This window comes from Chroicocephalus ridibundus, chromosome 1 (genome assembly GCF_963924245.1).
Source record: "Chroicocephalus ridibundus chromosome 1, bChrRid1.1, whole genome shotgun sequence".
NCBI classification, from domain to species: Eukaryota; Metazoa; Chordata; class Aves; order Charadriiformes; family Laridae; genus Chroicocephalus; species Chroicocephalus ridibundus.
The window spans coordinates 165,609,975-165,634,896 of record NC_086284.1 but is presented as its reverse complement, the minus strand read 5'-3'; the positions used below and the strand labels follow the sequence as shown (position 1 = coordinate 165,634,896).

At 49.3% G+C, this 24,922-nt stretch overlaps 1 protein-coding gene across 8 annotated transcripts in view; it reads right to left on the bottom strand.

Moving 5' to 3' along the window:
• Positions 1 to 1,453: 1,453 nt before the first annotated feature.
• The window catches only part of ZC3H7B (zinc finger CCCH-type containing 7B), a 47,505-nt gene continuing 24,036 nt past the window's right edge, over positions 1,454 to 24,922 (bottom strand). For all 8 annotated transcript variants that reach the window (XM_063322523.1, XM_063322520.1, XM_063322522.1 and 5 more), the window contains exons 14-23: positions 24,031 to 24,236; positions 23,188 to 23,288; positions 22,358 to 22,539; positions 18,822 to 18,907; positions 11,220 to 11,353; positions 9,845 to 9,950; positions 8,317 to 8,425; positions 6,473 to 6,606; positions 5,521 to 5,684; positions 1,454 to 4,718 (exon numbers count right to left, since the gene is read on the bottom strand). In XM_063322523.1, the coding sequence (XP_063178593.1) occupies positions 4,526 to 4,718; positions 5,521 to 5,684; positions 6,473 to 6,606; positions 8,317 to 8,425; positions 9,845 to 9,950; positions 11,220 to 11,353; positions 18,822 to 18,907; positions 22,358 to 22,539; positions 23,188 to 23,288; positions 24,031 to 24,236 (1,415 nt within the window). In that variant the 3' untranslated portion in view covers positions 1,454 to 4,525. The remainder of the gene's footprint in view (positions 4,719 to 5,520; positions 5,685 to 6,472; positions 6,607 to 8,316; positions 8,426 to 9,844; positions 9,951 to 11,219; positions 11,354 to 18,821; positions 18,908 to 22,357; positions 22,540 to 23,187; positions 23,289 to 24,030; positions 24,237 to 24,922) is intronic.

Below are 24,922 nucleotides of genomic sequence, written 5' to 3'. Positions count from 1 at the left end.
GCAGAAGTTCCTAGGAGGATCTGAATACTGAAGTCACCGCTCCTTTCCCTGCCTATTCAAAATACAAATTTATTTTCTTCAATGAAGAAACACCAGTGAGGAGGTGTTTACAGCTGAGGCTCAAACCTGCAAGGAAAACACTGCCGTTTTTCTCCTCATGCTTTGTCTGCCTTGCAATTGACAGTTGTGGTCCCCATTGTACCGGAAAAGCTGCCCTCGCTCTTGCCAGCCTGGCCTCAATAATCTGTGCAGCGTAAAACTAACGCCTCTCACATTGTACCTCCTCAACAGATGCACCTTAGAAGCGCGCTGGTCTCCTCATTCCCTCTGCACTACAAGCTTGTATTCAGGCCTCTCTTACTATGACCAGAAGGACACTAGTCCTTATGTCTGTATCCAGGCACATCAGGGAGGTGCATAACACATCTCCTCTCCTCAGGGCTCACTGGATGTGACCTTCTGGTCACTCTACTGGTTTATACAGCAGTAGCAGGGTGTCTCCATGGCACTTCCTTGTCTTTGCCGCATGTCCAGTTTTGGCTTTATCAAGAATCCCAAATTAATCTGCACCATGATGGATTTGAAAAATAAAGAAAACAGTTTTATTAACAAACGTTTTCAGACTGACCTCTTCCCCCAGGTGCAATCTTCACCACACAGCACCCTCTCCAGGGGGAATCTCCACAGATGCTTCTTGTGGCCCAAGCTGCATGCCACTTGGTGGTCAGGGCTAAGGGCATTTTCCCTGGCAGGGTACACACTGGCAGGCAAAAGAACTGGCTGACCCAGTTAAACAGAGCAGCAGAACAACCTCTATATGAAGGTGATTACAGACCTGATTACTGGAGGTTTCAAAACACAGGTTACCCAAACACCTGAATGTATGTGTTAATGCAGAGCGCGTTGATTCTTGGTGCTTGGGGGAAAAAAAAAAAAAAATCTTAAATACATCTAAAGTTCACCAGAACTGTACGTCTGATGAAGAACTGCAGAATCTGTTAATACACATATGGTCAATTTTCCACTCAGAAAGAAGAGCAGCAGATTATACTTAAAGATGGGAGAAAGCGAAAATGATCCAATGCTTGAAGTGCTCCCTTTGCCTCCCTCCTTACAGCAGGGAAACCTGAAACCAAGATAAAAAGCTTTTGCGGGCTCTTTGAAAAACGCAAACACACACTGGATCAGGAGAGGGTTTAAAGTGCACACTTTTATTTTCTATTACAAAGGCTAAAAGAAGCAAGTTTGTTGTTTTTTTTTTTTATTTAAGAACAAAACCAAAAATGTTGTTAAAACATCTACATTATTATCCTGATACTAGACCTTATGAAAGATACTAAGTTCTTTTTTAATAGTAAAGCGTGGTATTCTTAAATTATATTAATACAAAGACATATTAAAGGACTCGAAATCATTACTACCCAGCTCAGAACTGCAGCATCCCCTTGCTATCTTTTCCTTTCACTTGCTAAAATCCATCCATTTTTGACATACAGTTTCATACAAGCGAAGCAGGGTATTTTTTGGTTGGTTTTTTTTTTTTTTTTCACTTCCCCCTGTAAAGGCCAGGTTAACTCCAACACCAGTGTCACTTAAATCCCTGCCCCTACCAAAGGATTTGGGAAAACATCTTCACTAAGTCCTTCAGCATTTAACAAGTTGATCTAAATCATAGTCTCTACTCTGTGTGAGTGTGTGCGTCTGTGGTGATTTCACAGGGTATGAGATCTTCTTCTAACGTTATAAAATTAAAACATCACTTCTTTTGTTAATAACCCTCAAATTTGGTTCTGCGCTGCAAAATTTTCTTCTTCTCTCACGCGAGTGAAGAAACGAGAGCGTTATCACAGAGTCTTGTGAATGCCCCACTAAAGCAGCCCTACAACTTGTGGTTTATCTGCTGTAGAGCTGTGAGCACTGAGCAGTTCTGCTGAGAGTACATAACGTGCTGAAGAAAACCCTCTTGGCTTGATAAAGCGAGCCTGGGAAGTCAAGTGTGAAGCCTCCTGCCTTTCACAATGTCCCTTTAAATAATATAAGCAAAGCCTTATCATTAAAACTTTACTTGCTAGTTAGCAGTATAATACTCTTTCACTGAGATGGGACTGCAAGGACATCCTAGGGGGTTTCAAAAATGTGAACAGGGAAACCTGTCCCATCTCAAAAATTATACCTATCTATATAAAACCCTCCCCTCTGTTATTTCCCTTTCCCTAACCCAAATAAAAGTCTTCATATTTAAACTGCAGATGCTGCGTTTCCTGGCCCGAGTCCTTTTCCTTTACCCTCATTTAAAAGATTCCTTCGATACCACACACATATAATATTATATAGAGCGATATATTTAATACTTGTGTATATATGTTTCATGGGAGGGGTCACATATATACACACTAAAACAAGTCTGGTGACAAAGTACTGCAACACCACAGACCAGGTTATCATATCAGGGAAAACAAAAAGAGATACTCAATGCAACCCCCATGACCGTGGGCCTCCCTCACCTCGCACACGCTCGCCCTCTCCCCGCCTCAGCCCCAATCTGAACCTCCCAATCCCCACCGAGCAGCTTGGCTCTCATTGCAGAGATGGGGAGAGGGGACAACGACCCACTCTCCAACCTAAACAAGTTATCGTATGAGAAATCACAGCGCAGCGAACGCGGAGTCGCACTAGAGATGCAGATTTGTTTTAAAAATAAAAACACATTCCAACGTTCCTCGATCCAGGTTCACTTCCTTGACATCTCTGCCCAAGAAGAGGAGAACAAGATAATCCAGGAGCTGATGCCTACCTCCTCCCGTCTCTCTCTGTTTATAAAGTTGACCAGTTGAGCACAAGGAGCACTAGGAGAAGGTACAATGCGGGCAGCTCACGGCCAGATTGTATTTACCACAGATACGGCACTGCCAGCCCCAAGGGCTCTGAGCTTGCTGTCCTGGGAGACTCTGTATGAAAAATACATCCCCTACAAAGGCTGGGAGGGAGATGTATTTGTGTTTGAGTGGATGGTGCCATCCATGCATGCAAAACTGCAGAGCGCAGCTGGACTGCAGAAGAGAGAAGGAGAGGGAAGCTCAGGACAGGACACACGTTTACTGCTTGCAGGATGAGACCGCCAGAAAGGACAAGGCTGGCATGCAGAGCAGTACTGCCTCTCACTGCTGCCTCTATAAAAGCCAAAAATCACAGCCCAGAGCTCAGCATCACTGGTTCCCAAATTGTGGCGCACATTAGGTGGGACCCAGGAGCAGGCGCTGGCCAGGTCCTACCACGCCACTCACCCTCCACCGTGGTCCCTGCCCTGGATCACATCCTGGATGCGCTGTGCATCCGCAAGCTCCCTGCCTCAGCTCCAAGTGCTCATAAGCACACTTCCAGCTGGATTCCCATCAGCAAAGCATTGCCCATGCTGCTCAGCAATGTCCTTTTAAATGGGTCCCCACCCAGTTCTTCTGGCAGTGCACGGAAAAACGCAGCTCTAAACAACCAGTAACACACGCCATTTAAAGAGCAAGAAGGGAACCCCATCACCTTCCTCTCTCTCTTCAGAACACAAGCCAACAGAAACACAGGCTCCTTTTGGTTACAGCCTTCCTCCTGACACTGCTGCATGGAGTACGGTGACACAGGGCGTGTCACAGTCTCCACTATGCTTTCTAGATGGCTGCAGTCTTACTTGCACCAGTCACACCAGCCAAAAAAACAAACCAAAACTACCCAGCCTGAATACCTGTTGCAACTGAGAATGACATCTAATGAGGGAGTCACCCATTTGCTTTCTGGGTACAGGCAGCTGAAACAGTCTGAAGTCACCTACAATCCAGTTCCTGCTGCTGTAATCAGTTTTATTACTTTGCTGCTTTTAGCTACACTCTTTATACCAGATGGTTGTTACCCTCCTCAGCACCAGCTGATGCCTCAGGGCAATATTCACAGCAGAAGCTTAAGCCTAGACATTTTAAGCCATATCCAGTGGTTTTCCTTCTTCTGCACCTCAATTCCTAATTCTTTTGGTACTGAACTCCCAGGAGAGCAGGCCGGCTGCAGCAGCCTAAGTAGGGCTTGTTCTGCAGCACTGGGAAAAGGAGCACATGAACCTCATGGTCACCTTTTCACCTGATGCCTGGCCCTTTCTCTCAGCTTTGTCCTCCAGACCTCTGCAGCCACACTCCGAATTGAATGTCACAAGGAGAAATTCTCTGACTCACAGCCCAGTACAAACTGGATTCATTTCTTTGAATGAAGGACAGCGAAAACAAAAAGATGGAGAGGAAGGAGAATTTGGGGGAAAGAAGAGAGAGAAGATGGATCACAAACTCAGTGAGCATGGCGTTCGCTGGCCAAGGAGAATCAACTTCACGATTTCATTCACCACTAATAAATCATCATCTCATAATCTTAAAACGAAAGAAAATAAAAAGTTCTCTTTGCGAGACACAGATCTCGCTCTCCCTGCTACTGCCACTCTCGGAAAACCCGCCCCATGTTTCTCCAGCCAACAGGTTACTCCCCGCAATCCTTACTATACGCCATCCCGCAATAGGAAGTTGTATTTCCCAAAGTCGTCATCCCTGGGGCAGAGCAGCATGTCCTTGCGGGCTTTGGCCAGTTTCTGTTTCAGCACCTCCCTCCGGTCTAGCCACTCCGTCAGCTCGTCCTGGCCGTGGGCATAGCGACACTCCTCTCCTTCGGGGCAGGCCTTGCTCTTCTGGAACCTGCCGGCACAAGAAGCGCGATCAGGAGGGCACCCCCAGGACAGCGTTTTGACTCCCCACCTGGAATACTCGATCGGGGTCCACTGAAACATGCTGCGAACTCTCCTTTCTAAGGGCAAAGCGATTCTCCTACAAACCCATGCACAGCCAGGGTTTGTACGGAGGCTGGGCACAGAAACCAGCAAACAGAGCGACATCTATGAGGGGATTTAGTCAACAGAATGAAACCATGTGAACTGGAACTGGACCAGCAGGGATAAGGAGAAACCACCAGAGAGGAAATGCCAGGTAACAGCCACAAGAGACAGAGCCTTCTCTCTAACCAAAATGACATTTCTAACCATCACAAACCTTCTGAAGACATCTCAAGGCACTGATTTAGAGGGCATGAGACATTCAAACCATTTAATAAAGCACCTGGGATTCCCCCAGACATCAGGCCAAGCAGACTGTACAGCACTCTGGGGGCTGAGAGCATCCTGGCTATGGAGGGCACAGGTGCAGACACAAAGCTCACTCTCCTTTTCTAAAGACATGTGCTCAGGAATGTACTTTTACCACTCAGTGGTGTGGCTGAGCACCTCTGGGGTCCAACACCAGCCTCACCATCACCCAAAAACCTGTCAGCTCGTCCCACACCTCCACCAAGAAAAAGTCCCTGGGGACTCTGTGAGAGGAAGAAGAGGTGGTGAAGGAGGGAGGTGGTGAAGAAGGGATCATGGAAGCCCTGGCCCTGTTGCCCTGTCCCAGTAGCAGCAGGGAGGGAGGGACGAGGGACAGGAGGGAGACGAGACAATAGTACCTTTCGCAGAGCCGGAATTCGCCCATGGGGAAGCGGTAGCTCCAGCAGCTGGAGTCACTGTCCGAGGTGAAGACCTTCTCCTTGTGCTTCTCTGACTGGATGTGCTGCTGCCATTGCTTCTTGCTGTTGCTGTTCTTCCCACAGAGCCAGCAGTGGTAGCCCATCTAACCAGTACAGACAGCGCAAAGGGCCAGTCAGTGTGTTAACAGTCCCACCCATCAGCCTTCCCCGTGCCAGCACTGCCTCTCCCCCTCTCCTTCCAGAGCACCTGGGAAGCTCCACTCAAGTCTATGACCTCCTGCACTTCCGTACCACGTCATCTTCAAGGCATCACGCTGCCACTAAGGGGGAGCAGAAGAGGTGCTTTGTTGAGGTCTACCTACAGCTGAAATGGGCTCAGAGAACAGGGCAACTCGGTTCACGGACATGGCCACCCCTGCCCCTGCTGCAGCCCCGGTGGGGTCTGACTGCAAGGCCCCCAGGTGCACAGGCAATGCAGGACTCTTCAGGAGCACAAACCCTTACACCAGCCACTGCCCCTGGGCTAAGGAGACACATCTGCCTCTGGTTTTCCCAGGCTCCCGACACAGCTCTTCTCCAACCTTCTCCCTCTTTTCTGACAGGCCAGCAATGGCTTTGACAGCTTTCCCAAGGAGCACACAGGTACCCTCGGGAGAGACTGAGCCCACGCAAAAGGGAACCTAAGGTAGACTCCTACTGACTTGAGGATTAACAGAAAAGCCATTGCAGAGCCTTGCTGGCCCCGGGTCAATCCCTTCCCGCCTCATCTGTGCTGCCCTTGCTGGGCTGCTCCGGGCTGTCCATTTAACCTACCATGGGGTCCTTCCCACAAGAGCAATGCAGTCCCTGCTAGCTCACACAGGAGGGGGCAGGCTGTCAGCACCGAGGAGGAGGAGGGGGAGGGAAGAAGGACAAGAGATCAGCTAATTACCATGATGTCAGCGTAGTCCGTGGGCATCTGGATCTGTTTCTCCCCTTCTCGCGAGGTGAGCGGTGTCCCCTCTCCAGGCTTCCCAGGGTTGTGTTTCTTTAGCCACATGTCATAGGTCTGCTGCATATCTAGTACTGCACAAAGGTGACCCATGAAGTCACTCAGACAACCTCCTGCACCGTGCACAAACTACGAGAAAAGGACGAACGCTGGGGCAGCCCTTCCCTCCCGTCTCCTGTGCAGCAGCACCTGCTGTCTGAAGGCTCAGGAGGCCCTATGTCACCTGCCCAGATGAGAGCCCTGGGGAGAGGAACCAAATTCACACCACGCTGCCTGGTGTGGCGAGGTGTCTTCTACAGGTCGAGGGGCAACCCTGATGACAGCCAGACAAAGTATTCAAGAAGGAGAGAAAATGCCCCAAGATCTCCATGGACTTCACCCCACAAGGTGACTCTGCATCAAGCCTGATTCTACTTGATCTCAGCAGACGTCTCACTCCAGCCAGGGATCTAAGTCAGGGGCTGGATTCAGATCCGTCCCTTCCCTCTAAGCCTAAACTTCATCCTCAGCACTCAAGAGGGAGGAGAACCCTTAAGCAAGCTGGCCACAGGAAGCACTGGGGAAGGGAGGAAGACCTAATGATAGCCTGCCTCAAGTTCAAAATCTGCCCAGAGGAGTGCAGCCGATGTCTTTTGGTACTTCTGGTTTAAAGCCCTCTCAGGATACTAGTGGGAACGGAAACTTTGGGTGGAAGCTTTGACTGCACATCTGCCTTTCCAAGATCAGCTCCTGAGAGAAGCTACGGAAACATAAACATTTGCAGACACGGCTGCGATGCTGTAAGTGCAATGCGTTAGTGATTTACTCCTCGCTAAATGGGTAATTGAGGAACTCAAGGCAATTGGGGATAATGAATGCAAATTCCCCCAAACTACTGAAACAACACTGCTGTTTGAAGATTCACCTTCATCCTTGAGCAAACACACCCAGACTGGTCTGATGTGCTTTAAAGGCCTCAGCAATGAAATGACTTGAACTGCAGCAAATAACAGCGTTTGGCCCATCAGAGAGAAAGACCCTCCATCCAAGCACAAAGACCGAATAAACTCAAGGGCAGGCCTGAAACTCTTCAAGCTTTCCAGCACCTCTCAACAGAGATAGGTGAGCACCTGGAGAACTGGGCCTTACAAAGAGCTTGCTGTTGGTCTGAAAACACAGGGACCGCTGACAGAGAGCTGGCATCTAGGACATGGGCAACCCCCCAGCTTTCCCCCAAAAGGTACGTTGGGAGCCTGCAAAATTAATTCCAGACAAGCTCCCCCACAAATGCACCACCCAACAATGTTCTAATTCAGGATCTCAAATCCACCCCTTTGAATACAATGCCACGAGCAGGGAGTGCCGCAGCTCAGAAGCACGGGATATGAGCAGAAATGGCAAGAAAGCCAAGGCAGATGCAAGACAGACAAGAAAGATACAGAAGCAGCTACAGGTCAGGACTGGTGCTTTGGCAGAGCTCCATACAGAGCCAGGCCTGGGACAGTACAGGCAACTGGAGGGGTAGAACAGGGTGGATTCAAAGAGCTGCAGAAAGGGAGGGCAGCAATAGAGCAATGTGCACTCGTCCCAGAGCGAGGGACTCAAGATACACAGGCGCGTTTAAGAAGAGCAGCTCTCAATTACTGTAAACAAACCTGCCCCATAATCCCACCTAAGCTCATGGTACCAGCTCCAACCAGTTCCATCTCTGTTGTCAAGAGTATGTCTTAACAGACCCTGCATCCACTGCCCAAACATCCTCTTCCCTCTCCCCAAACTCTCTGGCCCGTATTTTCCTCACTCACTTTTATTTTCCTTCATGAAGGTCCACATGTCTCTCTCCTCAGGGCTGTGGGCAAAGGAGCAGTTGCCCACATACTGGCATTTCCTGCCATTTTGTGCATGGATACACAACTGTTAAAAGACAGAGAGCAAAATTTAGCATCTGCACAAACACTCCTTGCTAGAGGGGAAAGTGGGTTCAAAAAACCAACTGGGACATTAAATTGCACACAGGAGAGGTCACAAACAGGACACTTCATACATCATTAGCTCGTGCTTCTTTTCCTCAAACTCCTGATGACACAAAGGGTAAGTTTTCTCTATAAACATGCAGGCAGCTCAGTTCAGCACCTGGCCTCTCTCTTGTTGCCATTTCCATAGGCAACCAGGTGCAGCTATGCTTAGCACTGGCCCTGGGGGAGACAGCAAGGAGCAACCCGATTGACCCAACAGTGGCTCCTGCCTGCTGGTCACATTGCTGGTCCTCAAAGGTGACTCATTCTCCAGCCACCTCCAAGCAGGAGATGTGGCCTTACAGGTTGCTTAAACCGCACTAGCGTGCACACAACTTTACCTCCTAGCTACCAACAGCATCATCGCTAGAGAAAATGAGAAGCTTTCCAAGCATCCTATTTACTGATCACCCCTTCTCCCCAAGTCCTGTCCCCAGAGGAGGACAGCAGTGTGGACACCAGCTGGCCCACACAAACCGAGGAGAAGAGACAATGCTTTTCCTCTCCGGCTGGGGCTGGGTGGGAGCTCGGGCAACGCACACACTCGTACGGCAACCTGCTTTGCTGCACAATCTGCGACTCACCTGCTGGCCTCATCTCCTACTGCAGCAGCTGTTAATAACTCTTGCTCCCCTCCCCAGCTTCTAGCAACTGGTCAGCAACTGGAGAGTGCTCAAGGCCTCACACGTGGCCTTGTGCCTGCCCATGGACTAAGGGCTAGCAGATCCCATAGGGCAGGGGGAGCGGAGCTTTCTCCTTCCGGGGAGAAAGGAAAGGAGCGGGAGAGAGAAACTATCAATCGCTATATTCAGGGCCGGGGTGGGAGGTTGGATATCTGTAGTTTTCCTCACAGCACGTGGCTTTTTAGCTGAGTTCTTAGTTTTGCTTTCAAAACACATTGTGAGCAAGTTTCACAATCTGCGGCAGCGCAGCCACAGCAGAGGCAGGGACAGGCTTCTCCCAAGCGCCTTGTCTTGCCTCTCACCCACATTGAGAAACCCTGACCTAAGGGGAGACTTAAATCTCATTCCCAAACCCTGTGCCAGCCACTTCTTGAGATGGTGACTGCATTAACAGCAACGTCAGAAACTCGCATACGTGCATGGAGTGGTTTAAATGGGTGCTGCTCCTTTTTCTCCTCCACCCTTTCGCTGGATGTCTTTGAGATTTTGCTGCTGTCAGTCTGTCCTTGCCTCCCACCTCAGCCAACACATGCCTGCCTCCCTGCCAGGTCTATAAGGGACCAGCCCTCAAAGCACTGCACCATGGTGGGAGGGAAGGGGAAGGGGCACCTGGCCGTGCTGGGCATGGGGCTTACATCATATTGCTGTGGGAAGTTGCGGATGGAAGGCAGTGGTCGGACAGACACCCACTTCTTCTTTGCTTTGGACATCACCAGCAGGACGCGACGTTCCTTTGTCCAACTAGGAAGAGAGAATAAATCAACAGAGGCAAAAGGAAAGGCAGAACAAGGTTTTGTTTTCCTCAGGGACCCTTAAATATTGAGAGATGACCAGATCCTCTAGTCCAGCTTGTCCCTGCACTATCCATCTGCTCCTAGACACACACATCTATGTCAGAGAAGCGACAAGAACGGTGTTTTAGAAGGATTTCTCCCAGTACTTATCACATATTTCCTGGGGTACGTCTTCTCATGAAGCCGCAAAAGTCTCCTCAAGTCTCACATGGCATCACCATGGATTACTAAACAGCTGCATTCCACCCTTCAACACAGCCAATTCTTGTGCAATCAAATCCATGAAAAACATTTGGGAATATTTTCTGCTTGAAAGGTGCAGCAGAAATGCAAGTCATTACAAGCACTGTCTTATGAACAGGTGCCAGGAAGTATTAATTCCCCTGCAGCACCAGCGAGTGATCACCAGAAGATACCCTGGGCAAAATCCCCAGCTCTATTCAGTAGCTGCATAAAGAGGTATTATCCTTCCCATTCCAGGAAGTGATTCTCACCTGCTCACGTCCTTCAGCAACTGCTGCTTCTCTTTCTGTTTTATCAAAGGTCTCACATTTGCAATAGGATGCTGGACTGCGCCTTTGTGGCTTGTGTTATGGGAAGTGAAGTCCTATAAACCCTTCCATCCTATCCTGCCAGGCTGCCTGGGCAAGAAGTGCCACAGTTTCCATGACCCAATGGTGCCTTCCCAGCTGATATTCCTCTTCGACGACACTGAACATCCTCACAGGCCCCAGGGAGCCAGGAGGTGCAAACAGACAAGATGTGCCAGAGAAGAGCAACCAAAGCAACGAAAAAGCCAAGGAAACTAATTTAAAAGGAAGCAGAATACCTTGAATCGTTGCTAATAGTGACCTGACAGACATCTGCAAACAGCTTGGAGTATAAACAAGTGCAGAGAACTATCTTAGTGGCCTTCCTAAGAAGAAGTAATAGCAACTGGGAAAAAAAGGGAATTGTTGGAGCTGGACTGCACACACCAGAGTAACAGTCTGCGTAATGCTGGCAGCCAGTACAAACAGCAAAGATCAGAGCTAGAAATTGGAAAACAGCTATCTGCAACGCTTGCTATACTTGGACAAACACCCCGAGCAGCAAGAGGCCACTAGGAAACCTTGCAACCTCTTCCAAAGAGGCCAAATGAAGCCCTGGAGAAGGTAATAGGATAAATTCCTGCCCTTGAGGAGGGTGGGGGGAAAGAGAGGTTTGCATGGCTCACCAGTGACGGGCTTTGGCACTACAGTACTTGAGGTCTTTATCTGGCTCCACCAGCTGCCCATTCCTCCAGCACTGGCCACACACAAATTTCATCTGGAGGTCAAAGGTGCTTGATGTGGGAGCCCGAGGAGAAGCCTGGGGAAGAGAACCACAATCTCAGGCAAACAGAGCCAAAATGCACCCCCCAAACTGCCACGAAGATGCTGGCAGCTCCCTGCACACCCACGTGCCAGCGAAATGCCAGATTAAATCAGAAACAACCCAGCTCTCCAGCCAGCATTAGCTGGTGGTCCATCGAGATACCAGACAGGAGCAAAACCACCGCTTGCTTCAGCATGATTTCCTGGCCTTTGACATCTGGCCAAAAGCACAGCCAGCCTGGCAGCTTCAAGCACTGACCAGGCCTGGCTGCAAAACCCCTGCAGCATATCTCCATGTACGGACAAGCTCTGCAAGGCCTGCCCCAGCTCTGCAAGGCCTGCCCCAGCACTTAATCCCCGCTTCCCTGCAGGGAGGGCAATCCACATCCCCCTCGCTACCCATGGAGAGAGCTCAGTCGCAGACGAGAGAGCCCCCTTGGGAGGAGGCCAGGCTGTGCCACAGCACAGGACCCACCGCTCCCACTTTGGGACCAAGAGGCTCATGTCACGTCTAGGATTTGACACACTGAATTCAGAGCTGGGTACTCTTGTTAATACCCTTCAAAGCTATTTCTGGGCAGGTTTCCATCCCTACCAGTTCCTTTGCACCAGGCCTCTCAGGCAGTTAATCATGATCTCTGGACAGAGGTACAACTGTCGATGCACACCTTTCATTTCCTCTCAGCCACTTACCTTCATTGGCCTTCTATCTGCCTCCTTGAGAAGGCTCTTTTGTGATTATGACTAAGAGATTGTGGAAGGGGAAAAGAATGGAGCCAGTCCCATATCACCGCTGCCTTGCATTTTCTGAGCATATCTCTGGAAAGCTGTGCATATTTTGTACCACCACTGGAAGACGCAAGGCTGGTGTCTCTAGCTCATTTCCAAACCAAAGAGCAAACCTTACTGGACATCAGTCGCCCTGGGCACAGGAGTATGTGAGGGTATAAGCAAGAACTTTTAAGAACACACTGGCCATAGAGCCAACTGTGAATCACAGAATCCTAGAATGGTTTGGGTTTGAAGAGACCTTAAATATCATCTTGTTCCAACCACCCTGCCTCGGGCAGGGACACCTTCCACTAGACCAGGTTGCTCAAAGCCCCATCCAGCCTGGCCCTGAACACCTCCAGGGATGGGGCATCCACAGCCTCCCTGGACAACCTGTTCCAGTGTCTCACCACCCTCACACTAAAGAATTTCTTCTTAATATCTAATCTAAATCTCCTCTCTCTCAGTTTAGAACTGTTACCCCTCGTTCTGTCACTACACTCCCTGACAAAGAGTCCCTCCCCATCTTTCCTGTAGACTCCATTTAAGTACTGGAAGGCTGCTGTAAGGTCTCCCCAGAGTCTTCTCTTCTCCAGGCTGAACAACCCCAACTCTCTCAGCCTCTCTTCATAGGAGAAGTGCTCCAGACCTCTGATCATCTTTGTGGCCCTCCTATGGATCCGCTTGAATAGGTCCATGTCTTTCCTGTGCTGAGGATTCCAGAGCTGGACACAGTACTCCAGGTGAGGTCTCACAAGAGTGGAGCAGAAGGGCAGAATCACCTCCCTTGACCTGCTGGCCACACTTCTGTTGATGCAGCCCAGGATGCGGTTGGCTTTCTGGGCTGCAGGAGCACATTGGTGGCTCATGTTGAGCTTCTCATCAGCTAACACCCCCAAGTCCTTCTCAGGGCTGCTCTCAATCCATTCTCTGCCCAGCCTGTATTTGTGCTTGGGATTGCCCTGACCCATGTGCATGATCCTGCACTTGGCCTTGTTGAACTCCATGAGGTTTGCACAGGCCCACCTCTCGAGCCTGTCCAGGTCCCTCTGGACGGCATCCCTTCCCTCCAGCATGTCAACTGCACCACACAGCTTGGCGTTGCTGGCAAATTTTCTGAGGGTACACTCAATCCCACTGCCCATGTCGCCAACAAAGATGTTAAATGGCACTGGTCCCAGTATCAACCCCTGAGGATTGCCACTCGTCACTGGTCTCCACTTGGACATCAAGACGTTGACTACGACTCTTTGAGGGCGGCCATCCAGCCAATTCCTTACCCATCAAGTGGTCCATCCATCAAATCCATGTCTCTCCAGTTCAGTGACAAGGATGTTGTGTGGGACAGTGTCAAATGCTTTGCTCAAGACCAGGTAGATGATGTCAGTTGCTCTTCCCTTATCCATCAACGCTGTAACACCATTGTAGAAGGCCAGCAAATTTGTCAAACACAATTTACCCTTAGTGAAGCCATGCTGGCTGTTACCAATCACCTCCTCATTTTCCATGTGCCTTAATATAGTTTCCAGGAGGATCTGCTCCATGATCTTGCTGGCCACAGAGGTGACACTGACCAGCCTGTAGTTCCTCGGGTCTTCCCTTTTTCCCTTTTTAAAAATGGGGGTTATGTTTTCCATTTTCCAGTCAGTGGGAACTTCACTGGACTGCCATGACTTCTCATATATGAAGGATAGTGGCTTAGCAGCTTCATCCACCAGCTCCCTCAGGACCCACAGATGCATCTCATCAGGTCTCACGGATTTGTGCACCTTCAGGTTCCTTAGGTGGTCTCGAACCTGATCTTCTCCTACAGTGGACAGTTCTTCATTCTCCCAGACCCTGCCTTTGCCTTCTGCGACTTGGGCGGTGTGGCTAGAGCCCTCGCTGGTGAAAACTGAGGTAAAAGAGTTGTTGAAGACCTCAGCCTTCTCCATATCCTGAGTAACCAGGTCTCCTGTTTCCTTCTGGAGAGGGCCTGCATTTTCCCTAGTCTTCCTTTTATTACTGACCTACCTGTAGAAGCTTTTCTTGTTGCTCTTGATGTCTCTGGCCAGATTTAATTCTACCAGGGCTTTAGCTTTCCTAACCTGGTCCCTGGCTGCTTGGACAATTTCTCTGTATTCCTCCCAAGCTACCTGTCCTTGCTTCCACCCTCTGGAATCACAACGGTCATGTACCAGTACACCAGCTCTCTGACGGCTAACCACATAAGCAGCCCACCCCAGCTGCCATGCCTTGACTTCTAACCCTGCGCAGACAAGCAAACCATGTTCCCGAGGAGACGGCTTCTGCCAGCAATTGATTAGCAGTAGCATGAACCCCATGTGCATCCTTTGGCAAAGGGACAACAGCAAGCACAGGTGGTGCAGAATCAAAGCATCTCCCAGGAAACGCCACGTAAGCTATTGACTACCACCCTGCATCCTCCAGGCCCAGTCTTTCAGAGAGGCAGAGCTGACACACAAAGGGTCCTCCATCGCTGTGAAAAGCTGACCGGAGAGCTGTATTTGTGCTTGGGATTGCCCTGACCCATGTGCACGACCCTGCACTTGGCCTTGTTGAACTTCATGAGGTTTGCACAGGCTATCAAGAGGCCATCACTGCTCTGGACATCCCAGCAAAAGGACCTTTCCAGACAACCGTCATCTCTCTTGAAATGCAGTGGTGATTCTGGCCTACTCATCAGCAGAACAGCCTTTCTGGTGGCATCTGGCACGCGACTTGTTCATCTGTCAGCTTTCACCAGTGCTGGTGACCGCCAAGAACACATCAAAGCAGACAGATGAGCAGGGGTGAGACATGGGATATCACAGAAGGCAGTAAGGTGTCTCCCTCTCAGACATGTGGCATTTGAACAGTAGTTTTAATCTCGACTTGTCTCCAAAGAAAATTACACTACAGCTCACCACTGACCCATCAAATGTGTAGGCCTATGGTAACATAACAGCACTGCTGGCATGTTGCCTTTTATCAGCCCAGTGCTATCTGCCATATAATCCTCCAGGTGACAGATCTCTCAGCGCAGCCAGGAAGCTTGGTTCAAATCTACTGACCCAGCAAAATGAAAAACCAAGTGGCTCCAGAAGGCACAATAAATCAGAGATAAAGAAAACGTTTCTCAGGTAATTCTGGTGATTTGGCCTACTTTTTCCACAAATTCTTAACAAAAAGAAGCCCTGTGCATTTCTTCATCAGAGTCATGCAAGCTGCTGGTCAATCCAGTGGGCATGTATGCTCCCAGGGGATTAGCAGACAAGCGAAAAATCAAAGCTGCTGCTGTTGCTGCTACATGACTGCATTTGTAAAGGCAAGACACATACCTGGCAGGCTGCTGATAACCAACGGTGTGGAAATTAGTATCACATGAGGCTCTAGCAGACAAAGCCAGGCAAAAGTGCTGCGGGCTGTGGCACCACCCCTTGCTACGAAGCCAGACAATATAGTGTTAGCTACGCACCATGGCAACCAAATAAATAAAAGTCTTTGGCACAACAGGTCTCCACTTCAGGCTTTGCAGAAAGCAACAGCCCCAGCATGGCCACTTGTGTCTCCCAACTTCAGGAACTCCTCTCAGCGGTACTGAAATGCTCTCTGGAGAAGCCACATGCCTCAGAGGACTACATGAGGAATCCAGGTTATTTAACCACCCAACTGAGGGAACTGTACTTAGGTGCATGTACTCCTTATTAGAGACTTTCCTTTCATCTCCACGCTTAAATTGCTAATTCTGGGGCCATTTTTTATGGGGGTTCTGCAGCCAGCTAGTTGAGTAAAAACAGAAAAAAAGAGGATTAAAACCCTTTATTCCTAGGGATGCGATGGGAGGACACCTGGATACCTACAACAGTCTCTCCTGCTGACTGCCTCTTCAATTTGCAGCCCCTGGGTTTACTCCTACAGCAGCCTCTATGGGGGCCGATTTTGTGGGGACAAGTGTGAGATCCCTGGCAAGTGTTTAGCAAGCAGTGTATCTTTGTCTTCCACTTCTTGCTAGGTCTCCTGACCTGCATCATCACAGCTGCTGGATCCCTGTATGCTGCCTGCCTCTTTTCTCCACAACTGGATAGCGCCAGCCACTGAGTCCAGCTGGCAGCTGTGACAAAGCTGCAGCAAAATCCCTGGGACTGACTCTGCTTCCGCTGACCAGAGGGCGCCAGGGTGAGCGTGGATCACACGGGATGGTGGGGAGGAGGGGTCTGCTTTTACAGCACTCCTGGGAAGTTGTCTTTGCTACGCAGCCAACTTTGAAAGCTGGAAGGACACTGAGAAAACTCTGAGTCATGTTAGCCTGCTTGGACAGGAGAAAATAATGGCAAAAGTAAACATCTCTCAATAGATACGTTAATTCTGCCCCCAGGGTCTTCAGCAGCAAGCCAGTGTCTCATCCCGGAGCACAGCCCTCTGGCTGAGTACGTGCTGATGCCAAAGCCACGGTTTGCTATTGCAAACACGAGTCTGACTGACTTGACTGTCTCCCTGCACAGTGTCAATGACAGACTGCCAATCCCTACAGACAACTGACGGTGACATTAGCAGGCTCTTTCTGACTGTACCAACAAGGCTGCTGCTTCGCCTCCGCACAAACCAATGTCCTAGAAGGGTGGCGGGTGCAATCCAGCCCTGACAGGCATTTGTGGGGTGCAGCCAGACTTTGACATTGGCCAACAGCCCTAACACTGCCCACAGGGCCCAGAAACTGTAGCTCTCTGCCCATCTCCTGACAGCTGATGTAGCAGGCACTGGCATTTCTCTCTGATCCTCTGCTCCCTGCGAACCCCAAGAGCCAGAAACAAAACCCTCGCTCAGCATACAGATCCCACATGCTTCTGACCATGCCTGCTGAACAACTTGTTCTTCCAACAGCAGGACCTCCAGACAAAGGTGAATTTGAAGCTGCAAGGCTTACAGGAAAACAGTTGCCCATCTATCTTTTTTTATCCCCAGATTATGGACAGAGAACGGCAAGACAGAGCTTTCTGGAAAATGCAGGCAGATGCAAAGCAGTCAGGACTAAAGTAGTCACTAGACTTCACACTCCATGGGGCAGTGACTGCTGATATAAATCCATCTACTGTCACAAACTGCTGCAAATTCAAACTTAGTTTCCTCCACTGTGGAGATGCAGGCCTCTGTCCTCACACCAGGCAGAAAGACATCACAGACAGCTTTGTCTGCAGGGACCATTCAGATCATCCAGTCTGTAGAAACTTATCCTCTCACCTTCCTGAGAGGCTAGAACGTATTCCTTAAGCCAGTCAGACAGCCTTGGGAACTCGAGACCTTCGTTATTCTGGACTGCTGCTTCCCTTTCCTCTCCTCCATCTATTTCAGACCACAACAGTAGAACAGGCCGCACAGGTACGTGGCTGAGCACCTCCTCAAAGATAACTCCATCTCATGCAGCATAACCAGTACATAGGTGGACACAGACACAGAGCCCACTGCAACCATCAGTGCAGTCACCTGCATCTTTCCTGTTGGGCTAACCCATGCCCATCAGACCTGCTTTTCCCCAGCACCAGTGCCGTACAGCCTTCAGAACACTTCTGCTGGCCCATAGTCTAGCCAAAAAACACTGCTACACACCACACGAGTGACTCAGATCCCTTTGCTATAAAACACCTCCTCCGCAGGGTGCTCGCAGGCTGCACTCCGTGCTGGTCTCTGCAGAGGGACTCCTGGCTGAGAGGTCCCAGACAACGGTGAAGCACCCTTGCTCTGACAGTAAGGCACAGGCCAAGGGCTGGCGAGCTCAGGCCTCCACATGGAGGAAAGCAGGCTGTTAAGTGGGAACAAAAAGGACTCACAACACTTTCCTCACCATTTTGCTGGAGAAAGGATTGCTCCTGTGCCTGACAGCTTGCTAGGAGGCATGAAGCTTCTAATCTCGTCGGTATCTTCTGAAAGTAATTAAAGAACAAAAACCTCCCTGTTCTAATGGCAAAACTGCTTTAGTTCAACCTCAGGGCTGGGCTGGGAATCATCCTCACTGGGTGGGCTCTGCTCCTACACTACAGAACATCCCCTTGGGGAAAAAAAACGGGTTAAGGCAGCACCACCCATAGCCAACAGGCTGGAAGAAAGCAAACGAAGAGGTGCCCTTTGTTTATAACACACCTCTCCAGAGAAAGCTCTTGGCAGTGCTGGAGGGTGCGGCCAGAGGCACCTTCTCCCACACCGAGACTGGTGCCACAAAGACAGGCAAAGCTCGGAGCCTCCTCCTGGCAAAGCACTGCTAAGATCTCTGCCCAGCCTCAACAGCACCTAAGCTGCAAGTGCCACCCTCTCCGGCGTTTAGAGCAGTCCCGTGGGTCAGGAGTCATTTCTTACAGTCCTTCAAACTGCCATATCATCCCTTGGCCACTAAAGGGCAGCAGGACCCCTTTGATCCCCAACCGTTCCCCGGTTTCACTAGCAGGGTGTTGCATGCAGCACCATTCGCTGCACATTGCCCTCCCTGCTCTGGAGGCTTCACACCACCACTGAACAGAGCAGATACAACACTGCAAAACAAGGTACAAAGCTCATCACTGTCACTGCAAACAGGAGAGCGCTCAGCTGTCCTCCTCCTCAATGCCCAACCTGGTCTGCCTGGGACCACTCAGGCACAGCGGTGGGAGGAAAAGAGAGAAAAAGTGCTGCGACAGTTGGGAGCAAAACCAGGCTGCAAGCCCAAGGTGTGCCCTACTCACCATGCTGTTGGCTGGTTTGCTGGCATGTGCCTCCATCTGCTGCCAGTACTTCTTAGATTCCTGCACGATATCTTCATGGGTCATTCCTGGGAATAAAAGGAGACAGGACTGAGCCACCATGCTTTGGCCAGAAGAAGAGAGGGAGGGAGGGGTTGCAGGACTTCCTAAGATGGGGCTTAGGAACCCCTGTGTGGCTGAGAGCTCCCAACAGTCCCATTGGTAATGTCAGGACATGGGTTGCGAGGGAGCCTGACACCACCACAGAATGTGTTCAAGCACAGGCTAGGGAAGTTCTCTCTCCAGCACTCCCACTCAAGGCAGGTGAAAGGGGAAGAGTTCGGTCCCCTGGGCTCATTCAGACCTGGCTTTCTGCTCAGGCTGTCTACAAAAGACCCAGATGCTGCTTCCAAGATGCTGATTCTTGACTAGGGATCAAGACCTTGACCGAGGCTTTCCCCCAACACCACATCAACAGATACTACCCAACGTCCTGAAGACAATGCTTAGTTACCATCGATCTACCGTGTATTGGAGTTTTTGCCAGTAGGGAGGAAGATCACAGAGACCCCAGAAGTCTCACCTAATCCCTGCTGAGATTAATCAGCCTGTTACACACTTCAAGTTGTGGGGGGCACCCATCAATCAATAGGTGAAGAGGAAAGTTGAAATTCAACACAAACACCAAGGAGCAACTGCTAGTACGTAACCAGCAAGGAAAGATCTGCAAGGTTTCAGGAATCAGAAATGCAACATCAGACAACAAGAAAAAGGGTTGGTCAGACCTTATCTAAGGAATTAGCTCCTGACCAACTCAAGTGGTGAGGGAACAGCCCCTGACAGCACCAACCAGCCAGATGGGTGCTACAATTCTCAGAGCACTGAACAGTGAGAGAAAAGTATATAAGTAGGAACTGGCGGGTCAATGTGAGGATTCTGTTACAAAAACCCCCATGTTACTTAAGTGCTATAAAGACCCAAGACAGCTGCCAAAAAAACCCGAAGCAAGTATCGTACAATGGCCATCTGACTGCAACAAATGGGGTGCTGAGGATGGCCTTGATGCAGCACCCCCAGCACAGACAGGTTGCAATATTGCTTGTGTTGCTTTTGCCTACAGCTTTTATTGTTGATGTGTGGTGTTCCCCAGGCATGCCACATGGACACGATCTTTGATCTGAGAGCCAGCATGTTCTAGAATTTAAGGGCCAGCAAACACAAGTTTTCATCCCAGTTTAGGCCGTGTGTAACTTGGGTAAGTCACAGCATTCCTGACCTCAGTTTCTCCATCTGTGATTTCAGCTGTTCAGGTCTCTGCCAGGCAACAATACTACTGTTTGTACAGGGCTTGGACAAGATTAAAAACTTTCAGGAAACTTTACTACTCTTCAAGAACGTTTGCTCAGGCCTCCAAAATGGCAGCTGCTGCATAGCTGGTACTAGTCCCAGATCAGAGCTGTTTGTGGATTTTCTCCTTAACCATTAATTCCAGAACAAATTGTGCAGTTAGAAAAAGTGCAACTCCCTCTTCCATGTCCAAGTATGCCAGGGCTGGACACAGCACTGATCCATACTTTGGGAACAAAAACTATAAAACTGGGAAATCCACAGCAAAGAGTTAACGTGCTGCACTGGACCTAGCAGAGAAAGGGCCAAAATAACCTCCATCTTCTCCATTCTGCACACCTGCACTGTGAGCCTGGGCGTGCAGAACTGACAGAAGAAGCAGATACAGCTCTTGTCAGAAGACTGAATTTCAAATGAAGTTCTTAGCAAGTGACTGCCTTCTCCCAGCCCCACAAATCTGAACTAACTCAACAATACAGTCTAGAAATGTGGTGGTTGTGAAAAAAAAACAACCCTCCCAAATATGAAAGGATGTTTTCCAATACACCAGCTCTACAAAGTATGAACTGTCCCAAAGAGATGACCTGGGAACCAAAAGACCCATGTGTTGATTACTTATAACATTTCAGCATATTTTGCAACATCGTTACTGAGGACAAAGACTCTGATTTCCACTGATGGAAGAAGACAGCAAGATAAGTCTGTAAAAAGCCACAGCAAACAAGAAAACAGTCCCGCCTGTCCGAATTTTCAGATCTTGGGAACCTTTACTCCACTAATACAATCCTTTATCCCCAAGAACAAAGCCACAGCCTCTGTAAAAGCTCAAATGGCTGTGAAATGCGACCTCCCACTGGTTTCAAATGCAAGCTGCTATGAATGATGCCCCCTCCCTATTCTTGCCGAGCAAATGGTGTCCAAATCAAACTCTCCGCTCCAAAGCTTCCCCTTTGGAAATCACTTCTTCAAGTAAAGAAGGTAAGAAGCGAAAATCAACCTAACCTTTCTTCTACAGGCTGACGAGAAAGAAATAGGGAGGGAGGGAAGGAAAGAGAAAGAAACTTTTTCTAAAAAAAACCCAACAACCCACTACTAAAAAAACCCACAACAACCACAGGGTGGGGAAAAGAGCAAGGTGCTTGAATACTAGAGTGCCCAGAATACTACAGGCAGTATCAAAAGCATGTAGGGCAGCAGTGGTGGCCTACACCTCACTGGCAACATGCTTAGAAACTCTGGTGGTGTAATTTTTTATTTCCTGTGGCCACAAGTAAGTGAGGCCAAACAGGAAGAATAAAAGATAGCATCTGCCACAGTGTGCTACTTGTTCGTAACTGTCCCTCATGAGCCACCTCAGGGCTGGGGACTGTATTGAACTACCGTGAGAAGCACTGGAATAGTAAATTAAAGAAGTTGCCTCCAGTTAAATCAAAGAACGGTGAGAAGCATACAAAACATGTTTCCTCTCTGAAGTACTCCCATCACTGCGCTGGGTTCTGCACTAAACAAGACCCTGCAGTGAAAAAAGATGCAGGTAGCGTTGTAGGTGGACCAGCATCTACTCAGTTAACAGAAGAGCAGCAAGAGAAACCCTCCAGCATGTCAGAGAGAGAGGATGAAAGTGCCAGATGTGGCAGTGTCATTATATGACTGACCTGAATATAGTTTCTGCAATAGCCTTTTCAGAGGTCTAGCATCAAAGCCTTTTTGGTAAACACCAAGTACCTTTTCATTTCCCACCGTTGGTGATTTTGTTTAGAGAAACTTGAGATGCAGCCTTCCTTTATATAACTGCTTTGTCACTTGCACATGCTGCCATTCTCACTGCACCAGATGCTCACTCAGGGCCCCAACTGATATTTAGAGTCTTGCCCAGGATTTAAGCACCAAAACACCTCTGGGGATTCAGCCCTACCTAATAATCATTTCAACTTATGCAGCTGGTCACAAGGGAAAGGCTTCCAGGTCTGCAAACTACAGTAGCACCTGTAAAGCAACGAGGGCCAAATCATCTCACAGAACACCTTGGCCCTCTTTTTTGTGTCACTGAGGAGACAATAAGCATATGCACGAGTGAGCGACAACTTCTCAATACTCCCAGACCACGCTGTTCCACTCTTAACTGGCCCTAGGCACACACTGGAGGAGAGCTGGGTGCACAGGTCACCAGCCCTGCACCAAGTCACACTCACCTGAATATTGCTGCAGCAGCCAGACCTTAAGCTCGATGAAACTATGAGCAAAGTGGCAGCTGTCCTCACGCAGGCAGCCATAACGCACCTCATGTCGGCACACATCAAACTGGAAGTGCTCCTGGAACTGGCGGATCTTGGAGTATTTCAGGGAGGTGGAACGCACAATGTGGACCAGACACCTGCAGCCAGATCAGAGAAATATGAAGCACCAGATGACCAAATCTTCACCTTACACGTGACTCTCACACACGTGACTGGGCAGGCAAAGGACACAGAAAATCAATTCTGGGAGAGGCAAACTCTCACTGGGAAAACCAAACCCCTGCCCTCCCACTCTGTATCAACCCCAGGCCCTGCTCAAGTTCAGAGATCAGACACATTTCAAAATATGCAGCAAAGATACCAACTCCTCTGGCTCAGTAAGTCCCTAAGTTTCAGGCTGCCAGGAGCCAGAAGGGGTTGTATTACTGTGTACTTGACGTGTTTCTTATACTTGTTCTCCTAAACGTTCATTACCAGCCTGTCAGAGGCAGGATCCTGAGCTAGAAGATCTTTGGTTTGACCTTTATGTAAAGGCCAAACTGAAAGGCAAATTAAGTCAATGGAAAACTTAGGTTGACTCCAACGGGCTTTGCTCATGCCTGAAATCCTTCAGCAGTAGGAGCAAATGTGCAGGGTGAAGCACACAGTGCTGTTTATCACGCTTTTAGCTGCCCTATGATTGGAACCCATGAGGAGGAAAGAAAGAAAGAGACCAGGGCCCTGGAGTTAAACTGGCTGGACTTGTGATGAGATTGCTCCCGTTGGCGCAAAAAATGTTCACTCACTTGTTGTCATGGAAACTGTGTTTGGCAGAAAGGTTGGAGCAGACAGATGGTGTGTCCTTGGTCCCTTTGCTGATAATCCGAGGTTTGCTGTCGAAGCAAATCTGAGAAGAGAAGAATTAGCATGCTGGGAAAATCTTAGAGAGAAGAGAACCAGAGCCACTTCACTTGGAAGGGGAAGAAGAACCAGAGCCAGCCTATTCTTATGTTCAAAGTGAGAAGAAGCCTGGTGAAAACTTTGTGGTAGGGCTTTAAAATAAAGCAAACAAATTTTTGGAAAAGCTTCCAGACAACATTTTTTGGCTTATTCTCAACAGTATTTTCCATTGTGGTTGGAAAAATTTTGGTCAGAGACACATATTCTTTCCCAGTTAGCCAACAGAGCAAGAACAAAGGGGAAACGAGGGGGAGAAATAAAAGAACAGCCAGTTCACAGCAAAGAACACGGCCCTTTACATGTACCACTGCCAGCGTGGGGAACTCTCTGCTACAGAACATCAAGATGGCAAGAACCAATCCTCAGCCAACCAACTCAGTGGCTCAGCACAGACATCAAGTGGGAATTTGTTGCATTACAGGGTTCTGCTTTCTAAAGTAGCTGGGGCTAAATTCCAATTCAAAGCAACAGCTCAAGACAGAGGGAGAGACAGGTGGTCCCATGAGGCTGTGTGCACTTGGTTCAGCTGCAGGGCTAAGGAGGAAAACCACCTCTCCTCTCTCCTACACAGCTGCATCCACTGCTCACTGCCCTTCTGGGAGTACAGCACTGGCTGAGACATATCAATGGTCCAGATACATACTGACGAGATGATGAAGGGTGCCTGCTCCCTCCCACCAGCTCTGTACCTCACAAAGGAAGGTGAAGATGCCCTGATGTTCCTTGAGGAGCTTAGCAATGGTGAGGCTGCTCTGCTTGATCCCACCTAGCGGGTCAAAGAGGAGGTCACGGTTGAGAGTCCCCTTCCTCTCCTCTGTCCAAACGTCGATCTCTTCCTGGTGGTACGCGAAGGTGCAGTTATCCCCGTACTTACAGTCCTGCTTGTTAAGCATATCTACAAAGCAACAAACAGCACACACCACCACACAGGGAGGGCGGCCCAGTCAGAAACTAAACTCTCTCTCATCTCCCACTGCCCACACCTCACAAGGAGTTGAAAGCAAGAAAACGGAGAGTTAAAGAAAAAAGAAAAGACATCTCCCCCCAAGTTTGTCTACACCATTCAGGAAAGTTAATGCAAACTACTGAATTGTGACAATCTCAAGCAATGCCATCTGTTGTGGAAACCATCTCAAAATGGAGGCCTGCTTTAATTCAGTGCCTGGCCAGGGACAGACCACGATTTAACTGACCCCTTTCAAAGCCAATCCAGATTAAGTTCCCCTAGCAGCCCAGCACTAAGGAGCCCTGTTATCCTGGCTCTTGCAATCTCCCCACCTCATTAGGTACTTTGTGATGACACTGCCTCAGGGACCAGTTTGGTCACATTGCCTGCATATGGAGGGATGGGCTGGAGCAAAGGAGGAGGCAGAGTGAGCTTTTGCCTTGGAAGAACCACAGCCCTGCCATGGGGCTGCTGGGTGGAGTGGGACTACTGCAGGCACATGTACAGGAGGCAGGTTCTCAGCAAAGCCCATGTCAACAGGGCAGCTCTGAGCCCTTGGCAGTGCACAGCACCACACTATGCCTTGGCAACTCTTCTGCTCCACCACTTTAAAAGCTGCCAGCTCTCCACAGCAC